General features: G+C 38.1%; 2 protein-coding genes across 2 annotated transcripts in view; one reads left to right on the forward strand and one right to left on the reverse strand.

Moving 5' to 3' along the window:
• Window positions 1-2906, reverse strand: part of LOC113232234 (kanadaptin) — a 19955-nt gene extending 17049 nt beyond the window's left edge. The window contains exons 1-3 of the mRNA XM_026466896.1: window positions 2578-2906; window positions 1318-1450; window positions 720-912 (exon numbers count right to left, since the gene is read on the reverse strand). Of these exons, the coding sequence (XP_026322681.1) occupies window positions 720-912; window positions 1318-1450; window positions 2578-2857 (606 nt within the window). The 5' untranslated portion in view covers window positions 2858-2906. The remainder of the gene's footprint in view (window positions 1-719; window positions 913-1317; window positions 1451-2577) is intronic.
• Window positions 2907-3214: 308 nt separating this feature from the next.
• LOC113232166 overlaps window positions 3215-16066 on the forward strand; it is a 194754-nt gene continuing 181902 nt past the window's right edge. The window contains exon 1 of the mRNA XM_026466804.1: window positions 3215-3655. The gene's annotated coding sequence lies outside the window, so the exon portion shown is untranslated. The remainder of the gene's footprint in view (window positions 3656-16066) is intronic.

Below are 16066 nucleotides of genomic sequence, written 5' to 3' on the forward strand. Positions count from 1 at the left end.
ACTACATGACACTTTTTAGAACTGTATTTGGCAATAAGATAATAAATTCATGAGAAAGTTAATAAACTCCTGAAAACGTAATAACGTCAACACCTTCTCCTGTAATATTTACCAAGGAGTTACTTATCCAAATATACAAAACCTACATACGTCCATTCCTGGAATATGCTTTTCAAATTTGGTGTCCTTATTTAAAAAAAGACATTTTTAAGTTGGAGAAGGTTCAGGAGAGAGCAATGAATTGAGTCCTTAAAAACAAATTACTAAAATTGAGTATTTTGGAACAACAAAGGAAACAAGATCTCATAGAGACTTACAAAATACTTAATGGGCACTACAAGATGCGTAACATGAAGGATATGTACCTAATTCATCACAACTGCTAATTGAGAGGTCTTTCTCTGAAGCTAACCAAGCCTGCATGTGCTAGCAACTACAGAAAATACTTCTTGCCACTTCGCGTTATGAACTTGTGGAATTCGCTCCCAGAAACAATAATCCGTGCTCTGACAGATTCAAAGCTAGACTTGATAAATATTTTGAAAACAATATACAAGTGCAGTGATATACACACATCAGCTCGAAGAGCAAATAATAATAATATTTGGTTTCGTGTAGATACGCGCCTTTCATCCCCGAGGATATATCACAATATTATACTTGTAATATGCTCACTGATATATCAGGTCAAAAAATAATAAACATTATAAAAATCTCACCAATACAATAAAAGTCCTTGTACTGGTACCAAACTTGATCTGATGTCCAACTCTGACCCTTACGTAATGACTAGACTTCAACTGCTCCTTGTTCAGAAACGTGCCATGCGTACTGCCCAGGTCGTAAAGGTACCACCCGCTTGGGCGTTCGTTTTCTTCAGCAAATGCTTTGTATTGGAGGACTGCGTGATGTCTAGACAAAGAAAATGATTGTGACCTATAGACTACATTAATAATAATAAATGACTTCAGTCTCTTGGATTCATACTGTAAGATTATTTACTCACTCGCGCTGGAGACATGGCCATAAATTATCGAAGTGGGACAGCGATATTGCGCTCGCCTTTCCCACTCATAAGCAGGTACTGGCCTTTTGTTTAAGGGCCGTGCATTATTGCAGTCGATAAATGCTTCTGCTATAGATGGTGTTCAATTTTTAACCGACTTCAAAAAAAGGACAAGTGATAACTCTGGTCAGGTCGTTAATTTATCTTGCCGCAGACCATCCTACACCACATTTGCATTAATGTGATTGCCACTACACAACTTCAGACTAAGAACTATCTACTACTAAAGAGGATTTATTGATAAATATTACCTGGAAATAGTGGGATGTGCCATAACAACATCACAATTAGCCAGTCTCCCAAACACGTAGTACGCTTTTTTAGTCAACTCTATTGTTTCCATTATCATGCCAGACTTCAAGACTTCTAGTGCATAGTTTGTACCTGAAATCACATATTATAATTAGTTTTTTTTTCTACTTTTTACTGAGGCCTGAAACACTTTGGTTTCCACGGTTACCACGCCTCCATATACATGAAAGTCGAATCTGAATTGTATTTACTAGGCGACAACATTTAAATTCCTTCGAATAATACTACCATCTGGCTGCCATGTAGACCAAATTCAAACTAGCCTCGCCCGCATGCTGTTTGTGTTCAGGACGTTCATTAGAGTTAAAACATAAAAGCTAAGTAAATAGAGCATATTTTGCCATGACAAGGCAGTCTCCATTCGTTGTAAATTATCATTTGCAGATATTTATCATTTACAATACTTATATCTTCTGATGGCTTTATTAGTACAGGTATTTGACATATGAAAACAATTGAAGAGCTACTGAGGTACTTTAGTCCAAGCCTATTCCAGTAGAAGACAGGTGCGTTGGGTCTGTTCAAGTATGGGGCAAAAAATTAATCAGATCTGTAGCAGAAATAGGCTTTAATCTAGCCCTAGACACCAGGAATAGGCAATAGTATATTTATATAACCATCAAATAATACACTAGAGTGTATAATAAATTCTATATAAAATTCTGGTATCACATTTCAGAGTGAGGTATTATCTTCTAGCTTTAGCCAGCGACCACATGCCTCTAACTGTCATGGCAAAGTACCCTCTATTTATTTAGCTTTTAAGTTTTAACTTAAATGAGTGTCCCGGGCATGCGGGCGAGTCTGGCTTGAATCTGGTGTATGCTGCGACCGCGCGGCGACGGTGCGTTTGTATTATTCAGAGGAATTTAAATGTTGTTGCCCAGTAAATAGAATTCAGATTCGCTATTAATGTCCATGAAGGCGTGGTAACTGGGCGGCCGCCACGCGAAACCTTTCGCCTGTTGTAACCAGTTACATTACATTGTATACAGTTTACAGCCCAGGCCTTTAGCAACACACCAATCATTAGCAGTTGCAGTGCCATTCAGAGCTTTAGTTCGCAAAGGTTTGAGGGGTACTGCCACTGCACCCTGCGATATAAGTATGTTGACAAGTCCCATGTGCCTGTAATTTGACTAGCACCCTTACACTCGACCACGGAGGTCACTTTATAGCAAAGAATAATAGTTATTTACCATCAGGGCACAGACCCGACCATTTAGGTTCCTTGTAAGGTATAGGAGTGGATAATTCTTTCAACAACACTGCAGGAGGGAGAGAACTTTTTGCATTCGATTCTGATGTAGGTTCCGGCGGTGTAACATCGATTTTTTCTTCCGCCGCCTTTTCTTGGTCAGTTTTTGCTTTCTTCGGAAGTTTACCTATCCGGCCTATAAGAACTGGTTTCTTAAATTCAACCTTTTCTGCATCTTTCCCGCTGTTTTCTACACTTTCTGTTGTAGATGGATCTTCCATGTTTGTAGGTTGTTTGGAAAACAGCTGTGGATGAGAACTTAAAAATAACTAGTTAAACCCCAAGCTTAATACACAATTATTGAAATTAACTCCGATTTCACTTTTCAATTAAATAAATTAAATACAAAAAGAAGCCAAAAACGGAGGAACAACAAATTGTTTTGACAACTTAAGGATGTTCCACGTAACCTTCAACTGTTTAACTTTATCAGCGAGAAAGAGACCCGAGATCTTCGAACCACTACAAGAAAGACGAGGATGGCAACAAAATCGATACCGTAAAATTGCTACGTGAACACAAGTAATATGTTCTCGTTTACGGTTTTCATTTCACTTGCATCTCCCAACAGTGAATAAATATTAAATTGAAATGGCTACACTCATCGCCGGTTTCCAAAAGGTCCTTTCGAACGAAAATCACGAAAATGACGTATTTCTATTCGTTCATTGACCGAACTAAAATGAAAAAAGAATAGTTCCACAAATCAATCAATCAATTCAAAAGATTATTTTTGTGCCGATCGCTGCCAACTGATCGGGTGTATTATTTTTCTGTACGCTTGATTAAACTTGTGGACTACTTCTATAATTCCGCGTGTGACTTTTTTCAGTGACGCTAAGTTGTAAAATATTGCTAACAATAGTGTGACTAGGTAACCATATTGTGTGATGTGATACGTGTGCCCGAACAAAAGATACAATTATTATTTTCTGTTTTATCACTACATTCTTATCGTAATTACCTGTTTTGTGATTTCTCTACAATATAGACGTTTGAAAGCGTGTAACAATTAACAAGTAAGTGGTGTTCCTTAGAATTCTGTGTTAAAATTTGGCTGTGTTGAATAGACACTGCAATAAGGCATTTTGTGCCTTCGCATTTATCACGAGATATCATCTTATAAGTGAAAGTGTTCGCTAAAATAATAGAACATTGTTCAAATTTGATTCATTTTCGAATTGTTTAATTATTTTTTTTAATACTAGTTTGACTCCGAATATTTAACGCATTAGAAATGTTTTAGTAAAAAAAAAAAAACAAATAAGCACGGTAAGTTCACAATTATTAACTTTGGCTTAACTTTCATACAGCCACGCGGACTTTTATTTTTAGATGTTTATTTAGCTATAATTTCTAGTTTTTATGTAATCTCGTTGAAATATCAAATATACATTGGTGCAGACTTGGCATATATGTGCGATATTTAATTTTCGTATTCAACATATTTATTGGAGATTGTGTGTGGTAGATGCAACAAGTAAAAGGTTCAAAGTAAATATATATAATGCAAAAGAAGAAAATCACGTCGATGAAGACCTTAAAGACAAACACTTAGAAGATTTAAAAAATATATCTTTTTTTATTATCTTATTATGTGTTAACAATGTCTGAAAACTTCTATCTTTCCCTATTTTGAATATATTTTGGCAATTTTAAAGTTTTCTTTAAATACTTTTACTTTACATTTATTTGCCAAGACAAACTTCAAAGAAGTAATATACACAGAGTGAATAAATAATACCTCTATCTGATTTCCAGGATTTTTTTTTTGCCAGAATACTCAAATTAGGGAATTCCCTGTATGAGTACCAGAGCAATGGAATAAGCAATTTAGAAAAGTGCTTTTCTCAAATTGATCTTACAGCCACACTACGTAGTACACACTATTTGCAGCCAGATGTAGACTGACAGAAAAAAAAATTAGGCTTTCTTTTGGACAAATAACAACTAAAGCAATTCCAACCAAATTGCTGACTAGAGAAGATAACTTCTCAAAATGTATTGTACAGGCAGACCGTAAAATGGTTTAAACATAAAACGTAAAAAGTCGAAACAAAATAATAATATTTTGACTTTTTTTGGGATTCAACTAACTGAGCTGATCAGTTTTCCACATAAAGGCATCCCAACGTTAGAACGGTATGCCTGTCATGCCAAAATATATCAAAAACTTAAATGCTTAAGGTCTCATATTAGACTGATTGCATGTTGGCAAAAAAAACAACAAAAAAAAAATGTTTTTACTTACAATTTTCTTAATACACTGTCATGAAGTAATAAAACATTTCCTTGACATTTCAATGTCTTCTGTCTATTCAATCTCTGGTAAATAATTGAGAAAGAAAAGTGTCACAGAACTTTTTAGTCCACACCAGATTAATATTATGCACAGATCTGATAATGATTTAACAATTGATCGTATATGGAGACAATTTAAAAAGAAAAATAAACAAATTCCTTTTCTTTATGTTTTATAATGCCGTATCACTATATGACCCAGGTACAAAATGAACATTTCAGAACTTTACAACCTGCTCTCCTCATCTTAACTAACATAATCAACATTTTTACCAAAATTGAGTTTTAACACATTAGCTGAAATCAGCATAACGACATCTACAACTCTCTCTAATCCGTTTTTTTATGTCTTGTTTACTTTCAGTTTCATTAAAGCAAAATTAGCGTAATTGACATTTTTTTAGGTGACAATAAAACTTTAGGTGCCAATGTCTCGAATTTTTTTTTTCATATTATCAAGTGACGATACGAACAAGTCGTGCGCCTGATGGTACGCTACACGCTTGTCCATAATAGTTGCAGTGTCACTCAGAGCTAAATAGCAAAGATCTGAGGGCACTGCTCCTGTCACCCTAAGACATAAGGTGGCAGTACTTCCCTGGATAAACTATTTTACAACTAGCTCTTATTGCTACAAAAAAAGTTATTGAAAAATTAAATAAAAAATAGTTACCGTAATACAAACGCGCTACTTATGGCAGGGAGGCCAGCAATCACAATCTATCTTATTAAAAGTGTACATTCTTTTCAACTTATCCGGACAATCAACAAAATTTTTCCAGGCGTGTAATTGTAACATATCACACAGTGAAACTGCAGCATAAATAACTACTTACTTATATTTCCACAATTTCAAAACACTATATAACATATGAATTAGCATAATAAATATAATTATGCTAAGATTATGCAAAACATCATAATATTGCCTTGCGTCAAGGTAGGCCAGTTATGTAGATTTAACATCTAACTTAATGTGTTGTATCATACGTACTACCTAGATTGTAACCCACTGCAAAAATTATAGATATCCATTCGCTGCATTATTTGATGACTTTGGTAGCTTAATAATTCGCACTGTGGGTGCTAGATGAGGATGTTAGATTTCCGGTGGGCCAATTGGTTTGAAATCTAAGTTTTAGCTGGTCTGGCGTCCAGGTCAAGCCCTTCGCCAGTGATACACCTTCACGGGCGTCTCTGGTGGACCTGGACTTGGGTATGGACTCGGTGAGGTTTGTGGTGAACTGCAGAGATAGACATGTTTGTCTGCCTCAGTAGCATGTGGCTGGGGCGTCTTAGTAGCGGTCTAGTTGAGGGCCTGAAGCGAGGAGACGCGCGGGACACGTGAATTGCCCCTTAAAGTTAGAAACTGTTTCTGAATATTGTCGCAGGAGACTGCGACTAACATCTCCGGCACTAGCCCGGAGAGCTAGTAGAGAGTAAGCAAGCAAGAGTAAGTAGATATCCTCCGGTCCCTCCAGCCGCTTAGGTGATTGGGAATTGGAGAGACGTCTATCGGCGTCGGGAAGTGAGCGTGCCTTACAGCTCCGCCACCGATGAGGAGATTGAGTATTGCAGTGAGCACTGAAAATCATACTCAAGTCCTTGCCATTAGGGTCGTATTTCCAGTGCTTGAAATCAAACCCAAGTCTGCTCAAATCCTGACTTGAGCATTGAGTAGAGTTCTGGAATACGACCCTTAGAGTCGACGGCTCAGCGGTGACAACCGCTAGTTGTGCAATGCTCAACGGGAAGTGAGCGTGCCTCCAGCTCTCCGGCACCTATCTGAACAGAAAAAGACGTACAGTCGAATTGAGAACCTCCTTTTTCTCCTTTTTTGAAGTCGGTTAAAAATATTCCACCTCTAAGGGTAGCAAATTAGGGAATTAATCCGCTATATTGGTATTTAGTTAGTTAAAGAAATATATAATTATTTTAAGTTTGAAATGGATTAGTCATGACTACCTAGCTCTGGAGCAAGATGGGTCTGCGATGATACGAGCTCGCCCAGAAGATGCCTATTTAATCGTACCTTAAAGATACTCAGGTTGTATGTGCTCGGAAACTCAGGCGCAAAGAGGGAATTCCATTCTTTGTCTGACGACGAAAAGCGCTTAGTACGTCTGAAAGGAATATTTACCAAGGATGATATCACACCGTACGTCTTGAGATAAAATAAGATAAATTTGTTTCATTATAACTTCATCTAAATAAAAGAGAAAATAATATTAACATTGCCAATATAAACAAGGATAAAGCGACATCTCTAGTCAGCTGCTGGTAGCTGTAAAGGTATGTCCCTGGCTGAGTGAAGAAATAGATTTCTCACAGATGGCACTACGGCAGAAAAATCGTTAAAAACCAAAACAAAGACTTCCAACAAGCACATAGGAAAATTCATAATGTCCGCTGGTTCGTTCGGTGGCTTAGTTAGCATTGCGTCTGCCACGGTTTGCTAGAAAACGTTTTTTCTAAATTTGAAACAATTGTTAATTCGTTACTTCTGGAAACCAAGACTAGTATTTCTTTTAAATGCATCTAACCACGTGTTTGTTGACTTCGAGATAAAGGTTATCGTCTAAATGTAACGGGATATTGTCCTGCGATACAGTGGTAAACAGAAGCCGTATAAAGATTATCGATAAACAAGGTATTATTTTCAATTTAGCTGATTACTAAGGTTTTATTATAAGGCTTACGGGGTGAAAATTAATAGCATTTGGAAATATTTTTTTTCGTCAGCTATTGGATCTTAATTTTGGAGCTGAAAGTACTTTTTTCGTATCTAAATCGCGTATATTTGTTTTTTTTTAGCAACAAACTAACGTTTCGAGCCCATGGTCACGGCTGGTTCTGGTCAATGAGAAAAGACAATGTCAAGTATGAAGCTTCATTCGCATCACGCGTGTTTTCATTTGGTCTGGCATTAATTGCGTAAATGTCCGATGGAGAACGGGAATAGGTCCCCTGAAACAATTTAGAACGCGTCCTTATCTTACGCCTCCCTTTACGCCTTCTTATCTTAAAGATCGCTTTACTTTCCACTCTTCTACACTCTGCTGTCCCCTTCGCTCCTCTGATACTCTCATACATCTAACTTTTATTCCAACTCTATTACCATTTCTACGACCAGATTGTGGAATTCTCTCCCTGAATCGATTCGACGATCCCCTTCTCTTGATTCCTACAAACAACGTGTCAAAGATCACTTCCTCAACTTCTAAGTTTCGTCTGCCCCTACTATGCTTATTTTATTCCCTATATTTATACTTCATGTTTCTTTTTCCTTTATAAGTATATATAAGCATTTAATATTATTATGTATTTATTGTTATGTATGTATTAATATTAGAGTTGCAACGAATATTCGGTTACTATTCGGTATTCGGCTTATCCGGCCGAATACCGAATATTAAATCACTATTCGGCCGAATACCTAAAAACAAAAGGAAGAAATAAGAAAATACAGTACCTAAATTATCACAAATAGTAACTTTTGTGACATAAAATAAAAAAATAACAAATCAAATGAACATTACCTACTAATTTTGTCCATGAAATCATGATTAAATAAACGCTAACAAAATCAACCTCGTACTTATTATTTGCAAATGAAAATAAAATAAAATTTTTGAAAGTTAATAAAAGTGACTGAAATAAACAATTACTTTCTTCGTTAAGATGTCATAAATTTGAATTATAGACTTGAAAATAACATTTCCTTTTTCATTTCTTTTTACAAAATCATGAATCATTACTGGTTTCATTTAACTTAACTGCGCAAACCGCGTTATAGCAAAGCGTATATATATATGTACACACACACACATACATACACATATATACATATACTTTGCTATAATGCGGTTTGCGCGCCAATTTTCGTAAGATCATTCATTAATCAGGTCGAATAGTTTGGCCGAATATTCGGCTATTCGGCCTCGCTCCGAGCCGAATATTCGGTATTCAGCCTGAAGGCGAAATACTATTCGTTGCAACACTAATTAATATTATTACTATTTATATGTATACTCGTATGTATGTCTATCTACAATATGTATATATTTTTATCATTACTTATTATGTAGTGCACTTATGATGATATTCTTTGGTTGTACCCTTTTTACATATATCCGAAAAGTCTATTCTAAGGTTGCCTGGAAGAAATTACTACATAGAAATAAGGCCGCCTGTTGCACATTAACTTACTACTACTATTATACTTAAGCTATTGTATTGTATTTTAACTGTAATATTTCATTCATTCATTAGAAATCGGTAATCGAACCTGGGATCTCTTCACCTACCGTTTACAGTGTAAATATGTTGGGCCATCGAGGTGAGAGCGGTGGTATCCCAATGGGAGAGCGGTTGTCGGTCATTTGAGAGGTCAGCGGTACGAATGAATGTCTACTAGCTACACTTTAGTTAACGGTGAAGGCAGTCATCATGAAGAAACCAGCACCTATGGCTATGACTAAATAAATAATAAATAACGCACACACTCAACATAGCCTCGCACTAGGGAAACCCTGTGTCGCGGGTGCCATGGACACACACGTAGACAACCACAAATTACATCCAAACTCACGTGAGAAATAATTGTAGGCCATACAACTATTTCTCCCGGCCCGGGAATCGAACCTGGGACCTCTGCGTGGCAGTCCGGCATGGTAACCGTTAGGCCACGGAGGCAATTTATCACGGCCAACCAGTATAGGGCCAGCAAGTTGCAGTAGTCTATATGAAAGTTGGCCGATGTAAAGACGACATGGTGAAATGGACCTTTTTTTGTGGCGAAATCTTCATGAATACCTTTCCGCCGCGGAGGCAGCAGGGAAGTTAAGTTATAGTTAACCGGACTAGTACCGGCTAAAACCGCACGGTGGCCTGCTCTGCCGTCAAGTAACTAAAGCGTGGTTTAGTGACAAATGGTCAAATATCCGTTTTAAATAGCAAAACAAAATTGTCTTTTAAAAACAGTTAATATTAGTTAACGTGTTCGAGTTATCGGAACTTAACCTATCGATACGTAGCTGAAATAACAATTTCAATATACTAAAACTGCGTTAAGGTCTTTTACGATGTCTCAAAAAAATATTTACTTATTTAACCACGTTTTAGTTAGTGGAGGGCAGTAGTCGGGTGCTCGAACGGGAGGGATTCAGGATGGACTATGCTTACTGGAAAGTAAGCACCAGAGAGGCGACATCGTCTGTTGTTCTCCGGCTGCGGTTGCCATGGTTATTTGCGGTCGGAGCCCCCCGCAGTCGCTGAATGGGAACGACCATCGCTCACTCAAGACAGCCTCCTTCCGGAGCATCACCACTTCTCAGACTGACCTTTGCCTTATATGGCTCCAGATTCGCCAGTGAGAGAGATTTCGTCCGATCCGGGTAATCTAGATGTTCAGCTCGGAGTCCCGCACAGAGGTGCTTGCGGATCCTCCACACAAAGTATGTCTCTCTTGCTTTCGTACCCATAGTGTCCAACCGGCTGACCTGCTACAGGCAACTAATAAAGGTGGCGGCTTATTGGGGCAAAGAAATTTATTATTATATTTTATTGATATTATATTTATCAAGATAACTATCACTTCGATCCCTCCTTCAAAGTAATAACCCCCTATTTTTGCGTGTGGGGTTCAAAAACAAACATTTAACACAGAGTATTGTCAAAATAATATGTCCAGTAAGTATAAAAATAAATTACAATTTATTTTCTACGTATTCCTATCAACATGAACTGGAGTCACATTTTTTCTTCGTAAATATATAACATGTACATGTCACGCCTTCATATTAGTAAGATAAAATAATCCATTAAATCCGCTTATCAGCTAAAGCCATTAAAATCCCCTAAAACTTTTATCTTTTTTCGTTTTTATCTGTTTATCCTAATTGATTTATTTTTGCGTGTAATTTAGGCCTATCGGCTGGGCTTGCGTCGTTTCCTAGGAGAGGAATTTTGCTTAATTCAAGTTCGATAAAATTACAATGCGAACAATATGACAGAAAGAAAATAAAAGTATAAAATAATGATAACCAATAATGTTAATTAAGTACATTCTATCATCATGTCGAGTAGTTGTTAAAAAAAAAAATTCAAAATTATATATTGGTTTCGGTAACTTGTCGGTGAGCACATCAGTATCACGGATCTCGTCCAGGAGAGTCTAGAGCAAGGCAAGATCTCCAGGCATGGGGGAGTTACAGACGTGTTTCGTGCGGACACTGTCTGGGGACGCAAACAGTTCAAGTCGGTGTCGAATACCTAGTCGCGTATTTTGAGGTTAAATATCTTTATTAATGTATTTTTATTTCACACCACACATCCGTAAGGCAGATTCCACTGAGAAGACTGAGTAAGAAGCTCCATGGGTTGCTTTTTGTAAATAAACATTTCTGTAAATGAGAGGTTAGCAGTAGAGCTGCTTGTGAAAAAGTTCGTCCAGGGAAGCTCCTACTGCTACCTTACCTATTTCTGCTCTCAAGCAGTAATGTGATCTGAGCTGATGAATGTGAGCATTACTTTGGAAGGGTACGGGTGAAATTACAGGCACGTGGCACTTGTCAACTTACGTCTCAAGGTGTCAAGCGCAGTGGGAGTGCCCCTCAGTTCTTTACGATTTAAAGCTCTGAATGTCACTGCAACTGTTTTGGACAGGCGTGTAGCTTACCATCAGGCGACTTGTTCATACCGTTACTTGATATTATAAAAAAAAGAGTGAATATTCAGTAGCAAAAACTTTCGTTAAGGGAAAACATCGTGTTGAATACACCAATCGTTGTTGAACCCTATTTTTTTGTGGTTGTAGCCTAATTTCGATTATATTCGCGCCCAGCGACTAGATCTCAATTCAATGCAAATATTAAATTACGATAAACAGATAAAAAGACAGTAATCAATGCCTCTGACTGATAATGGAATTTTATAAATTTTACTTATCTAAATAACACAATGAGGCGTAACACTTTCGTGTGAGCTCCTTGTTTTTATAATAATAAGTGACGGGACAAATAAGTCGTGTACAGAGGTTTTAGGGGCACTGCCCCTGCGCTGTCACCCTGACACATAAGGCTTGATTCGTATCGCGTAGATGCTACGTGACGCGACGCGGCGTTACGTTAAAACGAGCAATGCAACTTTAACTTTATCGTCTACAAAATAAGGCAACATTTCATTAAACAAACTGCTGCAGAGAGCTGCGGTAGGCGCACTTTATAAAATGCAATATACTATATATATATATATTTTTTTTTTTTTTTTTATATTGTCAATACCGGTAATTATGTTTGTATTATAATATTCATATACCAAATATACGTTCAATATATTTGTATACCAAATATTTGGCCGGACACAGTGAAACTATACCTACTCATTTTGTACATGTCAACTTACAATATTTCATTCATTCATTAGAAATCGGCAAGCGAACCTGGGATCTCTTCACCTACCGTTTACAGTGTAAATATGTTGGGCAATCGAGGTGAGAGCGGTGGTATCCCAGTGGGAGAGCGGTTGTCGGTCATTTGAGAGGTCGGCGGTACGAATGAATGTCTACTAGCTATACTTTAGTTAACGGTGAAGGCAGTCATCATGAAGAAACCAGGACCTATGGCTATGACTGAAGTCGCCAACCAGTGTAGGGCGTTCAAAATTGGTTCTACCGGGAATCGGTGCCGGAACCAAGAGCTACGGAACTCACTCCGCGGCGTTACCCAGACCACCTAGGCCAAACCACGTTAGAAAAGTACATCTATTGAAATATTACTTATACATATATTATTAGTTTTGAAGATAAAGTTTATCTTGCATTGCTCGCTTGAATGCAGCCCGCGCCGCGTCGCGTAGCGTCTACGCGATATGAATCAAGCCTAAGTTCACAAGTCTCATGTGCCTGTAACTTCACCAGCACCATTATTCTTCAAAACGGGAACGTAGTACTGCTCACATTACTGCTTGGCGGCACTAACCCCGCACTTGGGAAACCCTGTGGCGCGGGTGCCATGGACACACATAGACAACCACAAATTACACCCAAACTCACGAGATAAATAAATGTAGGCCATGCAAATATTTCTCCCGGCCCGGGAATCGAACCAGGGACTTGTGCGTGGCAGTCCGGCATGGTAACCGTTCAGCCACAGGGCAGTTTAAGAAAAAGTAAAGTTTGCTTACTGTGACTTACGGTGCCGAGACATGGACGCTCACGCAGGAAGCTGTGTATAGGATGAGAGTTGGTATCAAGCTTACAGATCGTGTTCCCAATATCCAGATTCGAAGTCGGAACTAAGGTAAAGGACGTGGGGAACCGCATCACAAAGCTAAAGTGGAGCTAGGCAGGACACCCGATACGGAGACAAGATGGCAGATGGAGTAAGGCGACAACTGAGTGGCGTCCAAGAATTGGATACTGGAACATCGGGCGTCCAGCGGCGACATAGGCGGATGACGTCTCAGGACATTAGCACGGGATCGCAGGGAGTGGCACAGAAACTTGGAGGCCTATATCCAGCAATGGTTGAAGTCAGGCTATAAATGATGATGATGAAAGATTGAGAAAGAGATAAGGTGGCAGTGCTTACCTGGACTAACTCTTTTACAAGGAGGTGTACTGCTACTAAACTTATTCTTAACTGCTACCCAGTTATGATAAAAATTACAGCTATGGCAGCTAGTGAGGGGAGGTGCTATATTACGCACATTTGTTAAATCGCAATATTTGCAATATTACCTATTTGACCTAAAAACGTGCGCTGACTATGTAAATACATAATCGTTATGTACAACGGCAAATATCTTAGGGTCACTTTTGTTTCGTAAACACGAGTTCAGTACGAACATAGTGTCGCGTTCCCCAGATCACCTCAGTTCCAATTAGCACAACTACATGATTATAAGGTTCAATTTAAGAGTCGGTACCACCTGGAATGTCTTTGGTTGATTACGCATAACAGTCAAAGTGTTGAATCATCTACTTTGGAAAAAATATGTAGTAAAATTGTGTACGGTATGAAAACGGGATACCTAAAAATTGTAACGATGGAAAAATAAACACAAACTTACCTCGAAATTTTATTCAATAGTTGCTTTACATTACCAATGATTTTTTTTTTATATCAACTGAACTAAGTACAACACGTGTACTATACGATATACATTTTTCAAAGGGCTGTAATTTCGTTTGTAAAAAAATTAATTCCGCAAAAAAAGCCAATGTCCATGCCGCTGGACCCACGCAATAGAACCGATTCAATACGGGAAAAATGATGAATTCCAGCTGAGGTAGTACCGACTCGTAAGTAATTTAATACCTTTCGTAGAATTCTCGCGCAGTCTCGGTAATTCTCGCAGCTATTGTATCGTATCTAGTTTATACGTTACGCGTTTAATATAAAGTTTATCAAGTTGTGTATTTTTTATGATACTAAGTAACGGGATGAAGAGATCGTGCGCCTGGTACCTATAACAATTGGAGAACCATCCAAAGCTTTATATCGTAAAGATCGGAGGGACACTGCTACTGCGCCTGTCACCCTGAGACATGAGTTGACAAGTCCCATGGGATTGTAATTGGGAAGTACTCAGAGGAATTTTTCGAACTGGTGCCATCGTCTCGTTTCTACCATCGCACCTAATCAAAAAATCATCGCCAAAGGACTAGAGTCCATCCCCACATAGATGCCTGGCATTGTAAGACCACGCGGGCATCTCGTTCGCTTCTTCCTCGAACCTGCAAGATGTGGAATGATCTTCCTCCTGGAGCATTTCCTTAGCGCTATTACATGGCGTTCTTCAAAAAGCGTGTTTACAGGGCTCTCAAAGGCTGGCAACGCATTTGCAGCTCATCTGGTGTTGTAAATGTCCATGGGCCACGATGACCACCTCCCATCAAGTGACTTATCTGCTCGTTTGCTTCCTTCTTTGCATAGAAAAAATCTACTAGCACCTTTACCCTTCAAAACCCGAACACAGTAAGGCTGACATTACTGCTTGGTGGCAGAAATAGGTAATGTGGCAGTACTTCCCTGGACGAGCTCTTTTAACAAATTTTCTATTAAAATGTACTCTGTACAATCTCGTTACATAGATGTAACTGGAGGCTTATATGATCATAAAGAACAAACGTCTATAAACACTTGTATCGTCATAGCGCCAAGGTTGATTTTGCATAACTTGGATTAGTTTTCACGTTGTTGTTTTCGGATAAGCCAAGCCGCTTGTTAAAACGTGGAGATTATAGCAATATATGTGCACAAATTTGTATAATGGCAGTATATTACTGTCAAGTAGTTGACAGATGTCATTTTCGATTGCTACTTTCTTGACATGTTTTTCGCTTCCTTCCTTAGACTATGGAAACCAATTTTTTTCCATCCTCTAAACTTCCTTCATTCAGATTGAACAAAATAAAGCCATGCTAAAAAGACTTGTTTCTATGAGTTATCTGTAAAAAATTTGACAAATACGTAAACGAGTGATTGAGACAATGTTTATTAAGAAAAGATAAATATTTTGTATTTTGTTTGGAGTGAAGAAATAGATTACTCATGGATGGCGTTATGGCAAAATAAGTTGTTAAAAACAAAACCAAATCCGAAACAAACACAGAAAAATTTGTATGGTCTGATGTATCGTTCCGTAGCTCACTCAGTTGGGAAAGCTTCTGGCACGGATCGCTTGAAGGCGCTGATTCGAATGCAGCCGGATCGAAATAATTTTTGTATTAATAATTATAACAAACTAGTGGAGTAATTTCACAAAAAATTACTGAACATCATGGCAGTTCAATAAACTTAAAAACTAAGATTTTTTTTATAACATCAAGTGACGGGACGAATAAGTCGTGCGCCTGATTGTAAGCTACACGCCTCTCCATAACAGTTGCACTGCCACTCAGAACTTTAAATCGCAAAGATCTGAAGGGCACTGCCACTGCGCAACAAGTCTAATGTGCAAACACAGTAATGCTGACATTACTACTTGGCGGCAGAAATAGGTAAGGTGTCAGTACTTCCCTGGACAAACTCTTTCACAAGGAGCTCTACTGCGATTTGTTGGAGTATCTACACTATTTTGTATATTAGCTTTTAATTTATACTACATATACATATTATACATTT

The sequence above is a fragment of the Hyposmocoma kahamanoa genome, unplaced genomic scaffold (assembly GCF_003589595.1).
Source record: "Hyposmocoma kahamanoa isolate Upper Pololo Valley unplaced genomic scaffold, ASM358959v1 67, whole genome shotgun sequence".
Classification (NCBI taxonomy): domain Eukaryota; kingdom Metazoa; phylum Arthropoda; class Insecta; order Lepidoptera; family Cosmopterigidae; genus Hyposmocoma; species Hyposmocoma kahamanoa.